The sequence below is a fragment of the Eptesicus fuscus genome, chromosome 5 (genome assembly GCF_027574615.1).
Source record: "Eptesicus fuscus isolate TK198812 chromosome 5, DD_ASM_mEF_20220401, whole genome shotgun sequence".
Taxonomy (NCBI): domain Eukaryota; kingdom Metazoa; phylum Chordata; class Mammalia; order Chiroptera; family Vespertilionidae; genus Eptesicus; species Eptesicus fuscus.
This window is the reverse complement of record NC_072477.1, coordinates 62,719,359-62,734,602: the sequence shown is the minus strand read 5'-3', so window position 1 is coordinate 62,734,602 and position 15,244 is coordinate 62,719,359. Positions and strand designations below refer to the sequence as shown.

At 38.9% G+C, this 15,244-nt stretch overlaps 1 protein-coding gene across 1 annotated transcript in view; it reads left to right on the top strand.

Annotated features, from left to right (window-relative positions):
• Positions 1–15,244, top strand: part of TRIM69 (tripartite motif containing 69) — a 29,985-nt gene that overhangs the window by 14,053 nt on the left and 688 nt on the right. Inside the window, exons 2-6 of the mRNA XM_008143085.3 lie at positions 94–570; positions 1,331–1,426; positions 3,434–3,667; positions 5,374–5,396; positions 5,481–5,605. Of these exons, the coding sequence (XP_008141307.1) occupies positions 94–570; positions 1,331–1,426; positions 3,434–3,667; positions 5,374–5,396; positions 5,481–5,605 (955 nt within the window). The remainder of the gene's footprint in view (positions 1–93; positions 571–1,330; positions 1,427–3,433; positions 3,668–5,373; positions 5,397–5,480; positions 5,606–15,244) is intronic.

Below are 15,244 nucleotides of genomic sequence, written 5' to 3'. Positions count from 1 at the left end.
CTGCACCAATGCTCAACTTCTTTAGGAATGGAGTCCACTATCCTGGAGTGGATAGCTAGATAGAGAACTCATTTTAACTGTTCTTTTCCAAAGGTATCTCCCAAAACCTCCTCCAGCTCTGACCAAGGCAACTACATTGAAGTGAATGGTTTGATCACTCAGATACCCTCTAAAGGGCAGATACAAGATATTACTAAGGAGCTACACTGTCTACTGTGTAATGACTGGTTCCGGGACCCACTTATGCTAACCTGTGGCCACAACTTCTGCCAGGCCTGTATTCAAAACTTTTGGAAGCAGCAAGCAAAGGAAACATTCTGTCCTAAGTGTAAGATGATGTGTCAATATACCAACTGTGCATTCAACCTTGTACTGGAGAAGCTGGTAGAGAAGATTAAGGAGCTACCCTTACTCAAGGGCCATCCACAGTGCCCAGAACATGGAGAGAACCTGAAACTGTTCAGTAAGCCAGAAGGGAAGCTGATCTGTTTTCAATGCAAAGATGCTCGGTTGTCTGTAGGGCAGTCTAAAGAGTTCCTTCAGATCTCTGACGCTGTCCATTTCTTCATGGTGGGTGAGCCTTGAACAATCCGTTAGGAGAGCTGGGGAAAATATTTTCTGTAGGACTTCTTCTCTCTTCCAATTTCACCCCTTTTCTCAGATGATTATTAGAAAGATCAGAATGCTCAGAAAATACAATATATCTTACAATGTTCTTTCTCTAGAGGTGCTAATATAGGAAAGGAGTAGTAGAAAAGCTGTAGCCTACTATTCAATTAAGCAAATATTTACCTAAACACTGCCATGATAGTGCTCTACTAGACACCATGCAGAATGTGAATGCATACAATACTGCTCTTGTTATAAAACGCTTGAAATTTAGTCAAAATGAAAAAACAACAGAAGTAATTTTAGAGTTTACTATTGAGACCTAAATTTTGTCAAACTAGTAATTCATAAATGTTTAGAATTTCAGAAAAGATTAGAAAAAATAAACATTCAGGGGACGTATGGTGAAAGAAAGTTTGAACGTGAAAATCATTTGGATTTGGATGGGCAAAAGGAAGAAATAACTATTCTAAGTGAGAACAATGTGCGTAAAGGTATAGGTAGAACAGTGTAACCAGGGTAGAGAATGTATAGAGTCCTGTTACCTTCCTCAAACCCCTTATAATTTCCTTCACTATTCCTGGAAGAGACAGGAACTATGACATAGGGGAAAGGAAAGAGCTGGCTTTTTTCCCTGACATACCAGGGCTTTGGGGGAGATGTCCCTTATGGCCCTTCCTCTCCCAAGTCAGTGTGGGTTGAATTTATGTGGTATTCCCAGGAGGAGTTTAACATCATTAAGGGTCAACTGGAGGCAACCCTGAAGGAACTTCAGTCCCTGAGGAACACGCAGAAAGACGCTATTGCTGCTTACAAGGTGAGGAGCAGGGTAGGGGGTTATGAGATAGAACTAGAATATACCCTCCTTATAACTTTAGCTATTTGGGTGGGAAGGTAACTATACATATAGTGTCAATACACTAAGTGAAACTTGAGTTATAAAATTAAAGAATGGACACAGTAGGGTGGAAGGAACATAGCAGTGGAGTAAGTTCCCTATAGTTGATAAGCAGAGAGAGTACACTGGCCTTTCCCCGAATATGCTCTTCCTTTTGATGGTTCAGTTGCTGGGTGATTTTTGTGGGGTTGTGGTTTCTCTGGTCTTTCCTCTTATTTATGGCAAAATAAGAAATTTATCTATGGCAAATCCACTAAAGATAGCTATGTCCAAAGAAATACTTTTCATTTTGAAAATTTCAGTCTGGTGGCTGTGTGGAGAATGAATTAAGAGAGATAATGACAAGAATGATGGTTAGAAGGCTACCACATGACCCCATAGAATGATGATGGTAGCTTGGTCTAGAGAGGCAGTGGAGGTGGAAAGAAGTAAACAGCTTCAGCGTATGCTTTGGAGATTAAAAAAATAATAATCTGGATGGAGTGATTCATTAGATGTTAGGTGTGAGTGTGGATGTTAAATAGACAGTTGGCTATAGAATGAGAAGGGAAAAGAGCCCATGACAGAAAATCAAGTAACTGTAGAACTAACAAGTAAGACTGAGAAATAGTAGTGAAAGGAAAACTAGGAAAGTGTGAGCTAGAGGAAAGAGAGAGTTAAGACTATTTTAAGAGTACAACAACAATGATGGGCCATAGAATCCAAGCTAGATAAGAGGGGACATAGACAGAAGAAGTTGAAGAAATAGAAATGAAGGGGTCAGTGCACAGGTTTCAATGAGACCTAAAATTGCAGTAGGGATACCTGAGTGAAAAGCTCATTTTAGAGATGGTGAAATTTCTGGGGTGATAAAATCCTCAGTGTAACTAAGAATTAGTAGATAAAGGTGGAAATCACTAGAAATGAGAATAAGGAACCAAGAAGCCAAGTTATTCAGATGGCTCACCTATGAGGATGTTGAGGTCATCTAAGACAGGGGTCCTCAAACTTTTTAAACAGGGGGCCAGTTCACTGTCCTTCAGACCATTGGAGGGCCAGACTATAGTTTAAAAAAAAACTATGAACAAATTCCTATGCACACTGCACATATCTTATTTTGAAGTAAAAAATCAAAACGGCAAAAACACCCGCACGTGGCCCGCGGGCCATAGTTTGAGGACGCCTGATCTAAGAAAAAAGCTGCAAGTATATCAGTTATCAATTTTAGTGCTTCAAACATTTCCCAACTTTTCTTCTTTTTTTTTTTTTTTTTAAATGCTGTTGATTTTTTTAGAGAGAGGAAGGGAGAGGGAGAGAGAGAAACATCAATGTGACAGTGGAACTTCAATCGGCTACCTCCTGCATGCCTGCAACCTGGGCATGTACCCTGAAAGGGAATTGAACCGGCAACCTTTCAGTGCATGGGACAATGCCCAACCAACTGAGCCACTCTGGCCAGGGCTCCCATCTCTTCTTTTATATTGTCCTGACAGCAGGAGCACCCGCCTTCCCCCACCCCCAGTTCTGATTTCTCGAGAAGGATATTTCTCTCCACCTCCTTACGACCCCAGTCTAACAGTATCCCTTGGTAGATATTGGCCTATACTTCTGGGTAGGAGAGTATTATCATTCATTCTAGAATGTTTGACTAACCCCAGAGTCTCATTTCATATGGCAATGGTTACCACCTCAGTACTGCAATAGGAACCTGCAGGTCACTTTTGACTGTTTCATCCTGAACTGTTAAACTAGCTGAGAAAGATGGAGTAAGTCTCCCCATCTGCCACAAAAAGGGCTCCTTTGAGTATGATTCAATGTTGATATTGCATTTTAATGCATTTTCCCATTATGGTATTTCCCAAGTTGTGTGAGTATTGGTGGTGTGGGCCCCCATCCCCAAGAGCTAGTCTCAGGAATTACCTTGGTGATGATCATGGAGGTTTCCAGGAAAACAAGCTACATCTGCAGCAGCACATCTCCGTGGAGTTTCTAAAGCTGCACCAATTTCTGCACGGCAAAGAAAAGGACATTTTAAGTGAGCTCCGGGAAGAGGGGAAAGTCTTGAGTGAGGAAATGGAGCTGAATCTGAACCAGCTTCAGGAACAGTATCTCCTGGTCAAGGATATGTTGGTGAGCATCCAGGCACGGATGGAAGAGCAGAACTCCTTCAACTTTCTCAAAGTAAGACTCCATATCAACATGACTATGGGTACGCTACTAGGGGGGAAAGGGTCAGAAAGGATTTCCCACAATGAGGGGGGGGAAACCTGCCAGGGGCTGGATGGAGGGAGGCAAAGGGGGGAATGCTGGACATCTGCAATAATGTCAACAATAAAAAAAATAAAATAAAATAATTCTCTGGGAGAAAAGTAGGAAGCTACTTTTGCCTTACACTCAATAGAAAGCTTTCCTTTCACCCTCCTAGAAAAGAAGACAATAAAATTCCAATAATAACAGTATGTTTTAATACTTCTTCAGAAAGAACTTTGAAGCTTTATTTCTTAAAAATAAAAATGTTGCAACCTAAGCTGTATTTTTGGCTCTCAGCAATCATACATTGATCTGTTTGAAAAGCTATTTGCCAATCTTTGGTCATTGAAGGTTCACTTCTAATGTGGCATTGGTTACCACTTCAGCATTCAGTAGTTTAACTGGCCAGAGTAAGGAAAACTGGCCTTGGGGAGGGAATACCTACTGCAAACATGTCAACTCAAAGGCTAACACGGGCCAAATAAACAAGGTTTAAGTTTATGTGGGCCGCAAAAAAACAAAGGCTTCAATTTTCATAGAAACGTAGGTTTATTTTGATAGAGACATGCTGAATACAAAGAGCTGAAATGAATGAGTAATCATTAACATAAAATAATAGAACATTTTAATAAAAATTAATATTTTTTCTTGAACATTAACTTACCAGAATAACTGCACAAATTAACAAGCGTAAAGCAAATAAACCTATTTTTCTTGTTCTCTTGAAAGTGAAGTATTTCCTGTTGTGCATACCAAACAAGTCAGTACAAGACTAATGACGTGGCAATTGGCTGCTAAAATATTCGCTGCTAGTATTAGTGGAGAGAAATGATGCGCCTGCACATAAGGCGCATAAGGGAAATGAATGCAACATGATTATAGTAATCAGTCATTAGCGAATGCTGTAGTTCATTATTAATAACTAGAGGCCCAGTGCACAAAAATTTGTGCAAGGGGGGGGGGAGGTCCCTCAGCCCAGCCTGCCCCCTCTCACAGTCCAGGAACCCTCAGGGGATGACTTATTGACAGCTTAGGCCTGCTCCCCGGGAGGCAACTGGGCCCATCACCCCGCTGCTGCCGCCACTGCTGGCTGCTGGCCCTCCTCGGCCCTCGCAGCTGCAGCAGCTTTGTCCAGAAGGACGTCCAGTCTATCCAGTCTAATTAACATATTACCCTTTTATTAGTATAGGTTATGTATAACAGGATATTGTAAAAATTAAGTTACAAAATTTTTATTAAAATGTTTCTTACATACCGTTATATTGTCAGGGCCTCAAAAATATTCATTGTGGGCTGCATGTGGCCTGCAGGCTGAGAGTTTGACATGCTTGACCTCCTGTATTCTCCTGAGACTATGGCAGTATAGGGAAATGTAGCCTAACCTTAACTTCTCTCTTATTCCATATAAAAGGGAGCTAGAAAATAAGAGCAAGATAAGACCAGTTTATCTTGGGTTAGATGAAGGATGCAGATCAGAAAAGACATAGGGAGGATGAGAGGTGGCGATGGAATGGGGACCATCTGCACAGAGTCCCAGTATTAACAATCAAATCCCAGTGATGGCCAGTATCACCAAAGAAATTCCTGCAGTTGATGAACAGGCACCTAACTTCTCTATTTCTCTTTTCCTCTTCTAGGACATCACACCTTTCTTAGATAGGTAAGTGGTATTTCCATATAGTATTATTACCCTATCTTCAGTCCCTGGAGGATAGCTAAAAAAAATTATTTATGTCCCTTGCAGCTTGGAGAAAGGAATAAAAGTGCTGACACCCAGAGAGCTTATCTCCAGAAAGCTGAACTTTGGCCTGTACAAAGGTCCCATCCAGTACATGATGTGGAGGGAAATGCAGTCCATTCTCTCTCCAGGTATCAGTGGGTAGCAGCTATTGGTTCCTGGGGCTCCTAATGTATGTTTCATCTGTGGGACCTCTTCTGTGGCCCTAATTAATACTTTAGAGTCTGGGGCAGGGGGAAGAGTAGAGTTTAGCAAAAGAAAGCTAGTTGGTATGACAGACTTTCCTCTGGTACCATGAATTAAGAATTTATGGCTTTTTACTGGTAAATAGAATCTAATGTCAGAATTACCTCTCAGCCTATGATTTTAATTTTTCTGTCAAATGTGACAACTAATATTTTATACTGTTTTGCTAAATCAGTTATATAAATATCTGGAACATTTCTGCCATGAAGGAGTTTATTGTATGTACTCTTTGAATGTAATAGGGTCTTTATAGGTCCTTTTTGTTTGATGTTCATAAAATGGAGTATAATATCTTAGGAGATTGTTTAGAGATCTTCAGTGCTTCAAAAAACCCTCAAAAAACAACACACCAAAACCCCAATAATTTTAATAGGTGTGCCTAATAGGAACTCTAAGTTTTTATCATCCTGCAGATACCAAAGAATTGAGCAGGACAAAAGAACACAAATGGTATTTTAAGAACATAAAATTCTAAATAAAAATATTTATATAAATACAAAATTCTACAAGTTTTTTATAGAATTTACATAGGTTCATTATTATTAGTAGTTACTGACTTAATGAAAATCACACATCTATCCCTGTTAACAATTTTTCCAGATCATTGACAATAAAAAAAAAATCAGCTTTATTAAGACATAATTAACATAGAAGAAAATCATCATTTAAAATTTTATTGGTGTGACATTGGTTAATAAAAGTATGTAGGTTTCAAGTGTACAATTCTATAATACATTTTACTCTATTCACCACACTAGTCAAGTCTCCTTCCATCACCATTTATTTCCCCTTTATTCTCTTCTACTTCCCTCAACCCCCATTTCCCTCTGGTGATCATCATACTGTTGTCTGTGCCCATCAGTAGATGAGTGGATAAGAAAGCTGTGTTACATTTACACAATGGAATACTACTCAGTCGTAAAAAAAAGGAAACCTTACCTTTTGCAACAGCATGGAAGGACCTTAAGAGTATTATGCTAAGTAAAATAAGCCAGTCAAAGAAACACAAATACCATATGATTTCACTTATATGTGGAATCTAATGAACAAAATAAACAAAATAGAAATAGATTCATAGATATAGAGAACAGACTGTCAGCTGTCAGAGGGGAGGGTGCTGGGGGACTGAGTGAAAAAGGTGAAGGTATTAAGCAAAAAAACACACAAACAACCCTCATAGATATAAACTCATCATTTTAAAGTGTACAATTTGATGAGTTTTGACAAATATATATGCTTATGTAAACATCTGTAAAATCAAGATATAAAAATTTTTTATCATCCTAAAAAATTCCTGCATATCTCTTTGCAGTCAATCCCTTCCTCTACCCCTAACCCCTGAGAGTCACTAATTCTGCTTTTTTCCACTTGTATCTTTTCTAAAATCTCATATAAGTGGAATTATATATTCTGTAGGCTTTTGTGTCTGGCTTTTTCACTTAGACTAATGCTTTCTGAGATTCACCTTGCATATATCAGTAATCATGTTTTATGGATACATTGCAATTTGCATATTCATTCACCAATTGATGGACATTTGTGTAGTTCCTAGTTTATGGCTTTTATCAATAAATTTGTGTAAACATTTTTTTTTACAAATCTTTGTGTTCTAATTTCTTTGGGGCAAATACAGCTGCCTGTTTGGAAGTAAAGTTTTATTGGAACACATCACAAGCACATAAAAATAAAAGACATAGTTTCTGCTCCCAAGAGACTGGAATACAAATTTAGAGTTTGCAGTAGCCATGTAGGTGAAAAATTATTAATATCTAAGCCAAAGGCATGGGAGAGACTAGAAAATAAAGAATGATCCCAGAGAAGAATTCCAGGAGTGATTTGGATGAGGTAGTAGTGAAGTGAATAGATCACTCATTTGAGAAGTTTCACTAAGTAGGGAAGATGTGAGTGTGGGGAACAGAGTAAAAAGAAGACTATACTATGTTCATGGATTGGATGAATTAATATCATTAAAATGTCCATACTACCCAAAGTAATCTATAGATTCAACATGATTCCTACTAAAATACCAATGGCATATTTCACAGATATAGAAAAAATATTTCAAAAATTTATATGGAATCAAAAAGGAACGCTGAATAGCCTCAGCAATCTTAAGAAAAAAGAACAAAGTTGGAGGTATTACAATATCTGATATCAAACTATATTATAAGACCACTGTAATCAAAACAGCCTGGTACTGGCATAAGAACAGGCATATAGATCAATGGAACAGAACAGAGAGCCCAGAAGTCAACCCACACCTTTATGGCCAATTAATATTTTACAAAAGAGGCAAGAAAATACAATAAAGTAAAGAAAGTCTCTTCAGCCGAAACCGGTTTGGTTCAGTGGATAGAGCATCGGCCTGCTGACTGAAAGGTCCCAGGTTCGATTCCAGTCAAGGGCATGTACATTGGTTGCGGGCACATCCCCAGTAAGGGGTGTGCAGGAGGCAGCTAGTCGATGTTTCTCTCTCATCGATGTTTCTAGCTCTCTATCTTTCTCCCTTCCTCTCTGTAAAAAAATCAATAAAAATATTTTTTTAAAAAGTCTCTTCAATAAATGGTGCTGGGGGAAAATGGACAGGTACATGCAAAAAAATGAAACTAGACTGCCCTGGCTGTTGTGGCTCAGTTGGTTGGGCATCGTCTGTGCACCAAAAGGTTGCCAGTTGATTCCCAGTCAGGGCACATATCCAGGTTGCAGGCTCGATCACTGGTCAAGGGTGTGAGGGAGGTAGCTGAATGATGTCTTACTCACACATCGACATTTCTCTCTCTTCCTCTCCCTTCCCCTCTCCTTAAAAATGTACCAAAAAAATCTTAAAAAAAGAAACTAGACCACCAACTTACACTGTACACAAGAATAAACTCAAAATGGATAAAATACTTAAATGTAAGTAATAAAAACATAACAATCCTGGAAGAAAAAATAGCCAGTAAAATCCCAGATGTTTCTCATATATATGTATATATATATATATTATAATATATTACATATATTAAAATATATATAATATATAAAAAGCCAGGAGCTGTCACTACTGAAACAATCGGATGGACGACCTAACAGCAGGCTACATGGGGCGACCAGGCCAGCAGGGGCGTTAGTGAGGGACGACCAAATGACTGAATAGCAGGCTACGTGGGGCGACCAGGCCGGCAGGGTGGGGCAGCTGGGGGTGACCAGGCCATCGGGCGGGGGGCAGTAAGGGGCGACCAGGCTGGCAGCAGGGGCAGTTAGGGGCAAACAGGCAGGCAGGTGAGCAGTTAGGAACCAGTGGTCCCGGATTGTGAGAGGGAAGTCCGACTGCCGGTTTAGGCCTGATCCCTAAATCGGGGATCAGGCCTAAATCGGCAGTCGGACTTCCCCTGAGGGGTCCCTGATTGGAGAGGGTGCAGGCTGGGCTGAGGGGACCCCCTGTGCATGAATTTCGTGCACCAGGCCATTACTATATATATGATCCTCACCTTGAGGATATTTTTTCTATTGATTTTTTTCTTAGAGAGAGTGGGAGGAAGGGAGGAGGGAGAGACAGAAACATTGACACGAGGGAGAGACACATCAATTGATTGCCTCCTGCACCCCCTTGACTGGGAATTGAACCTGAGACCCTCTGGTCCATAGGCTGAACTCTACCACTGAGAAAAACTGGCCAGTGCTCATAGCAACATTTTTGCTAATATATCTCCTAGAGCAAGGGAAAAAAAAATAAATTGGATTACTAAACTGAAAAGCTTCTGTACAGCAGAAGAAACCATCAACAAAATTAAACTGGAACCCACTATATGGGAGAACATATTTGCCAATGACACATCTGATAAGGAGTTAATTTCCAAAATATATAAAAAACTTGTAAAACTCAACACCAGAAAGACAAACAATCCAATTTAAAAATGGGCAAAGAATCTGAATAGAAATTGGCACACAGATGGCCAATAGACATATGAAAAATGTTCAACATTATTAATCATCAGGGGGATGCAAATTAAAGCACAAGATACCACCTCACACATGCCAGAATGGCTACCACCAATAAATCAACAAACAACAAGTGCTGGTGAGGATGTGGAGAAGAGGGAATCCTAATGCACTGGTGGTGGGAATGCAGGCTGGTGCAGCCCCTGTGGAAAATAGTATGAAGTTTTGACCCAGCAATCCTACTTCTGGGAATATATCCTAGGAACCCTGAAACACCAATCAGAAGGAATATATGCACCCCTATGTTTATAGCAGTATTATTTACAATAGCCAAGATCTGGAAACAGCCCAAATGCCCATTAGTATATGACTGGATTAAAAAAAAAAAAAAAAAAGCTGTGTTATATTTACACAAGGGAATACTATGTGACCATAAAAAGAAGGAACTCTTACTTTTTTTTGACAGCATGGGTAGATCTGGAGATTATTGTGCTAAGTGAAATAAATCAGGCAGAGAAAGACAAATACCATATGTTCTCACTTATATGTGGAATCTAATAGACGAAATAAACTGACAAACAAAAAAGAAACAGCAGCATGGATACATGGAATAGAGTGACAGTTATCAGAGGGGAGGGTAGTTGGGGGAACAGGATGAAAGAAGGTGATGGGATTCTCCAAAGAACATATATGTATATAATCCATAGACACAGACAACAGTGTGGTGATGGCCAGAGGAAAGAGGGTGTGGGGGCTGGGTGGAGGTGGGAAAAGAGGGGGGAAAATGAGGACAGCTGTAATAGTTTCAACAATAAAAATAAAGTTTTAAAAAGCATACCAAAGGGAAGCAGCCTGCAGAAAGGCAGAAATCAACGCTATCAGAAAGGGGATGATTAGTGGAAATAGGGGAGAGTGAGTGAGATCTAATGAGAGAATGAGTACTCTTTTTCTAAAATCCTTACTTTCTTGTTTTTGGACCTTTTTATCAGACTGTTCCCTCTCTCTGGAATGCCCGACAAGGTCTAATTTGAGTCTCATTCATTCGGTCATACAGTCATTCAGTCAATCACTTTTCAATAAGTATTGCCAGCCACTTTTCAAATACCTACCATGTAGGATAAAGTAGTGATAAAGACAGATGTAACCTGTGCCCTCACAGAGTGTACTGTCTAGAATAATGTTCTTAAATGTTGGCCTCAGGACCCTGTAACACTCTAAAACTTACTGAGGACCCCAAAGGACTTTTGATTCTGTGACTTATAGCTGTCGATATTTATGTATTATAAATTAAAATTAGGAAAACTTTAAAATATTCATTTAAAAATAACAATGAGCCGAAACCGGTTTGGCTCAGTGGATAGAGCGTCGGCTTGCGGACTGAAAGGTCCCAGGTTCGATTCCGGTCAAGGGCATGTACCTTGGTTGCGGGCACATCCCAGTAGGGGGTGTGCAGGAGGCAGCTGATCGATGTTTCTAACTCTCTATCCCTCTCTCTTCCTCTCTGTAAAAAATCACTAAAATATATTTAAAAAATAATAATTAAAAAAAAAACAAAATAAAAATAACAATGAACCTATTATATGTGAACATAAACAATGTATTACTATGGAAAAAGACCTATATATTTCAAAACCTAAAATATTAGTGAGTGACATTGTTTTATAATTTTGCCAATCTCTTTATTGTGTGACTTAATAAAAGATAGCAGGATTCTAAAAATAAAAAGAATGAGGGGGACTGGTGGAATAGAAGTTTGAGGAGGGAGTTGAAGGCTGTTGTGAGGAACTGGAGATGATCTGATTTGGGAAATACAGAAATTCTGGGCAGTGCTGATGATCAAGCATAAAGTAGCAATAATGAATCTGTTGTGGCATCCATATGTATAATTTTGTGATTTTTTTCCTTTCAGTGGTCAGGAATTAGGATGTGGATTTGAATAGCTGGATAGACCCAGAGTTGCAGAGTTGCTTAGCAGGTGCTGCAGAAAATAAAAGTGTTGAAGTTATTGGTAACAAACTTCCATTGCTAAACTGTTTAGGAAAGGAGGTAAAGCCAGGAAGAATATAGCTTGGGCTAATAAGGAAAAATCAGGGACTAGATTAATGAAGTGAAGCAATGGTTGTAGGGGGAAATGAGATTGAGAAAGCTCAAAAAATAAGACAATGGGATATCTGAGCTTAAGATTTTAGAGAATGAACAGTTCCTGATGACTATGAGGTCCAGAATATGGTCATTGACATGGACAGCTGAAATGCAGTCAAAAGTCACTAACTGGGACTGTTCCCCCAACTACCCGCCCCTCTGATAGCTGTCACTCTATTCCATGTATATCCACAGGCAGTAAAATCACTTGGGATGATGGGCTGGATTTGGTGTAGAGGAGTAAAATTAAGCCAAAGTGCAGGGAGTATATATAATAGGAAGTTTGTACATGATAGCCTCAAACAGAGATTGAGGGTAATATGAAATTTAATGGCAAGAGCCTCAAATGAAAAGTGATTTTTTTTTTTTAACATAAGGATGAGGGGTAGAGTACAGAGCTGGAAATGGCAGTGGTGGCTATTGGATCACTGACATCTGATTTTAGAAAATAAATAGTCTTTTGAACTTTTGGAATCTGTATTTCTGGAGGAAGAACCAGCCAGGTTTCTGTTAGAGTAAGGAGGTGATGAGAGAATTCTGTGAACTGAGGATGCAGGAGAGTTAATTAGCAAGGGAGTTAGTTCCAAAGGGCAGAGTGGAAAGGTTTGGGTGGGAGCAGTGGGAAGATGGGTGAAGGCAGGGGAAGTAAAGAACACAATAATGGGGACAAGAGCATGTTAGAGGATAAATCATTGGAGGGGTCTATATTCTGGATAACAGGAATATGAGGCATGGTGGATTTAGCTGGTGCCAAGGTTTCAATTAGAACCTTGAAGTTCACTTACTTATTTAGCAAACAGTTACTTGAACACCTAAGAACAGTTCCAAATTTTGAAGATATATGAGGAAACAAAACAGATGATGTCCCTGCCCTACCAGAGATTACATTCTAGTGGAGGAGATGGACAATGAACAAATAAATGATTTCACATAGTGATAACCATTGTGAAGAAAGCAAGGTACACTCAATAAATATTTATAAGAAAATATAAAGTAGACTAATAGTCCAAAAGTGATGGATGGATGAACATGCTATTTTTTAAAATATATTTTTATTGATTTCAGAGAGGAAAGAAGAGGGAGAGGGAGAGATAGAAACATCAATGATGAGAGAATCATTGATTGGCTGCCTCCTGCACACCCCTCACTGGGGATCAAGCCCGCAACCTGGGCATGTGCCCTTGACTGGAAACGAACCTGGGACCCTTCAGTCCGCAGGCCGACACTCTATCCACTAAGCCAAACCAGGCAGGGCTGAACATGCTATTTTATATAGAATGGCCAGAGAAAACCTCTCTGAGAAGGTAACTCCCCCATCCTTACATTTTATTGTGGAAATTTCTAAACATACAGAAAAGTTTAAAGAATTTTACAATGAATACTCCTATACCGACCTAGATTCTATCATTAACAGTTTACTGAACATGCATGAACAAAGGCCTAAATAATGTAAAAGGAGTGAACCATATGGGGGAAAAGTGTTTGGGAACAAGAAAAATGTAAAAGCCCTGAAGTATGAATGAGATTGGTATGTTCAAGGACCAGCCAAAAGGCAAAGGTGATTGGACCAAAGTAAATAAGGGCAATGTGGTGTCAGATGAGGTCAGAGAGGTGGTCATGTAGGTCTTGTTTGCTCTGTAGCATAAGAGTGTCTTGAGTAGGAGAAATGGATAAGCTCATTCAAGTTGTGGCAGAATAGGTTGCAGATGGGCAAGAGTGGAAAGAGAACAGTTAAAAAGTTATTGCAGTCGTGCCAGGGCAGTGGTCTTTATGGAAGTTATTTGTCTCTATATTCTGAGTAGGCTCAGAATATATTTTAAAGGTGGAGCTGACAAAACTTACTGTTGGACTGAATATGGCATGAGAAGAAAAGAGAGGACACAACACTGACTCCTAGGAAATCGTCAGAGCCAGTGCAGACTGAGCTAGCTGGTGGTGTCAGAAGCTTGGTGACAAAAGCAGTTTGGGGCTCTAAATAGGTTGGTAAGAAGTCTTTATACCTTCAGAAAAATCCTAGTCCTCACAGTGGGAAGAGTAACAACCCAAGGTGGATGGGGATATGTGAAGGAGAGGATTCAAACTGTATTGAAAAATTCAGAATTCTTCAAAGTCTCATGTTAGAAAAAGAAATCCCTGGGATAACGGAAAAGAGTTGGGCCTTTCTGGGAAGAGAAAGTTGGACTGGATTGATCTTGCTTCTGAGGATAAATAAACCCATTAACAACAAATCTATATATGCTTCTGTGTCCATGATGTGAACATACATCATTTTTGTTTTCTTTGTGAAAATTTATGCCAACGTTCAATTATCTCTTACCTAAAATTTGTGCCATCTTTTTGCTGGTATATTTCCAACCTCTCTTTATTTAGAAATTCTTTTTTATCCTGCTGCCCACTGATTTGTCTAAACCAATGCTTGTTAAACTGAGGCTCGTAAGCCACATGCGGCTCTTTGTCCTCTTGAGTGTGGCTCTTCCACAAAATACCACGGCCTGGGCGAGTCTATTTTGAAGAAGTGGCGTTAGAAGAAGTTTAAGTTTAAAAAATTTGGCTCTCAAAAGAAATTTCTATCATTGTACTGTTGATATTTGGCTCTGTTGACTAATGAGTTTGCCGACCACTTGTCTAAACCAATGCTTGTTAAATTCCCTGTGATAAACTTACACAATATTATTTGTTATTATAAATAAAACTGGTGGAATGAAACACCAGTTTTTAAAATCTCAACCTGTTATGGACTGATATGTTTGTAGACACAATATAAATTAATTACTTGAAAAAGTGGAATTAAGTAACAGTTTTAAGTAGAATTAAGTTAAGCCCAGTTTTTTTATTATAATCTTCAACTGACATAAAATTATTGTCAGATTGCTATGAACATTTCTAAGAGCTCACTCTTGATTTCTGTACTATCTTCTCCAAAACTGGTAACCACTTAGATTATGGACCACATTCTGATTAGCAATGGCCTAAAGCATTCTAGATCTCAAAAGTCTCATTATCTAAGAAACCAAATATAAACTTTTCATCATTGTCCTCTAAAGTCTCTATCAGTTAGCTCGGTCTTGACTGACTATAACAGGCAAGCCCTTATGTTATCTCCCACATAAGCTATTGTTTTTAACCCATTGCTTTTTTGCCTCTGTTTACCCAAAGCATCCTGAATACATTTCATAGATGTTATATCACAATGGAAATAGTTATTGTCCTTAGAAAGCTTTCCTAGGACAAATTTACCTAAGTGTTACCTCTTCAACATTTGTATTTTCTGACACTTACTAGTACAGATTTATATTATTTGTATTGTTTTCTTTATTAGAGAATAAATTGCTTCAGAGTACAGTCTAATTTTTATCACAAATATAAAAATGTCTAGAATATAGCCACATAGATTCCAAAACAGTAACGAGTATATATAAGTAATTACCTATCTAAGAATATATGTGCATGGGGAGATAAAT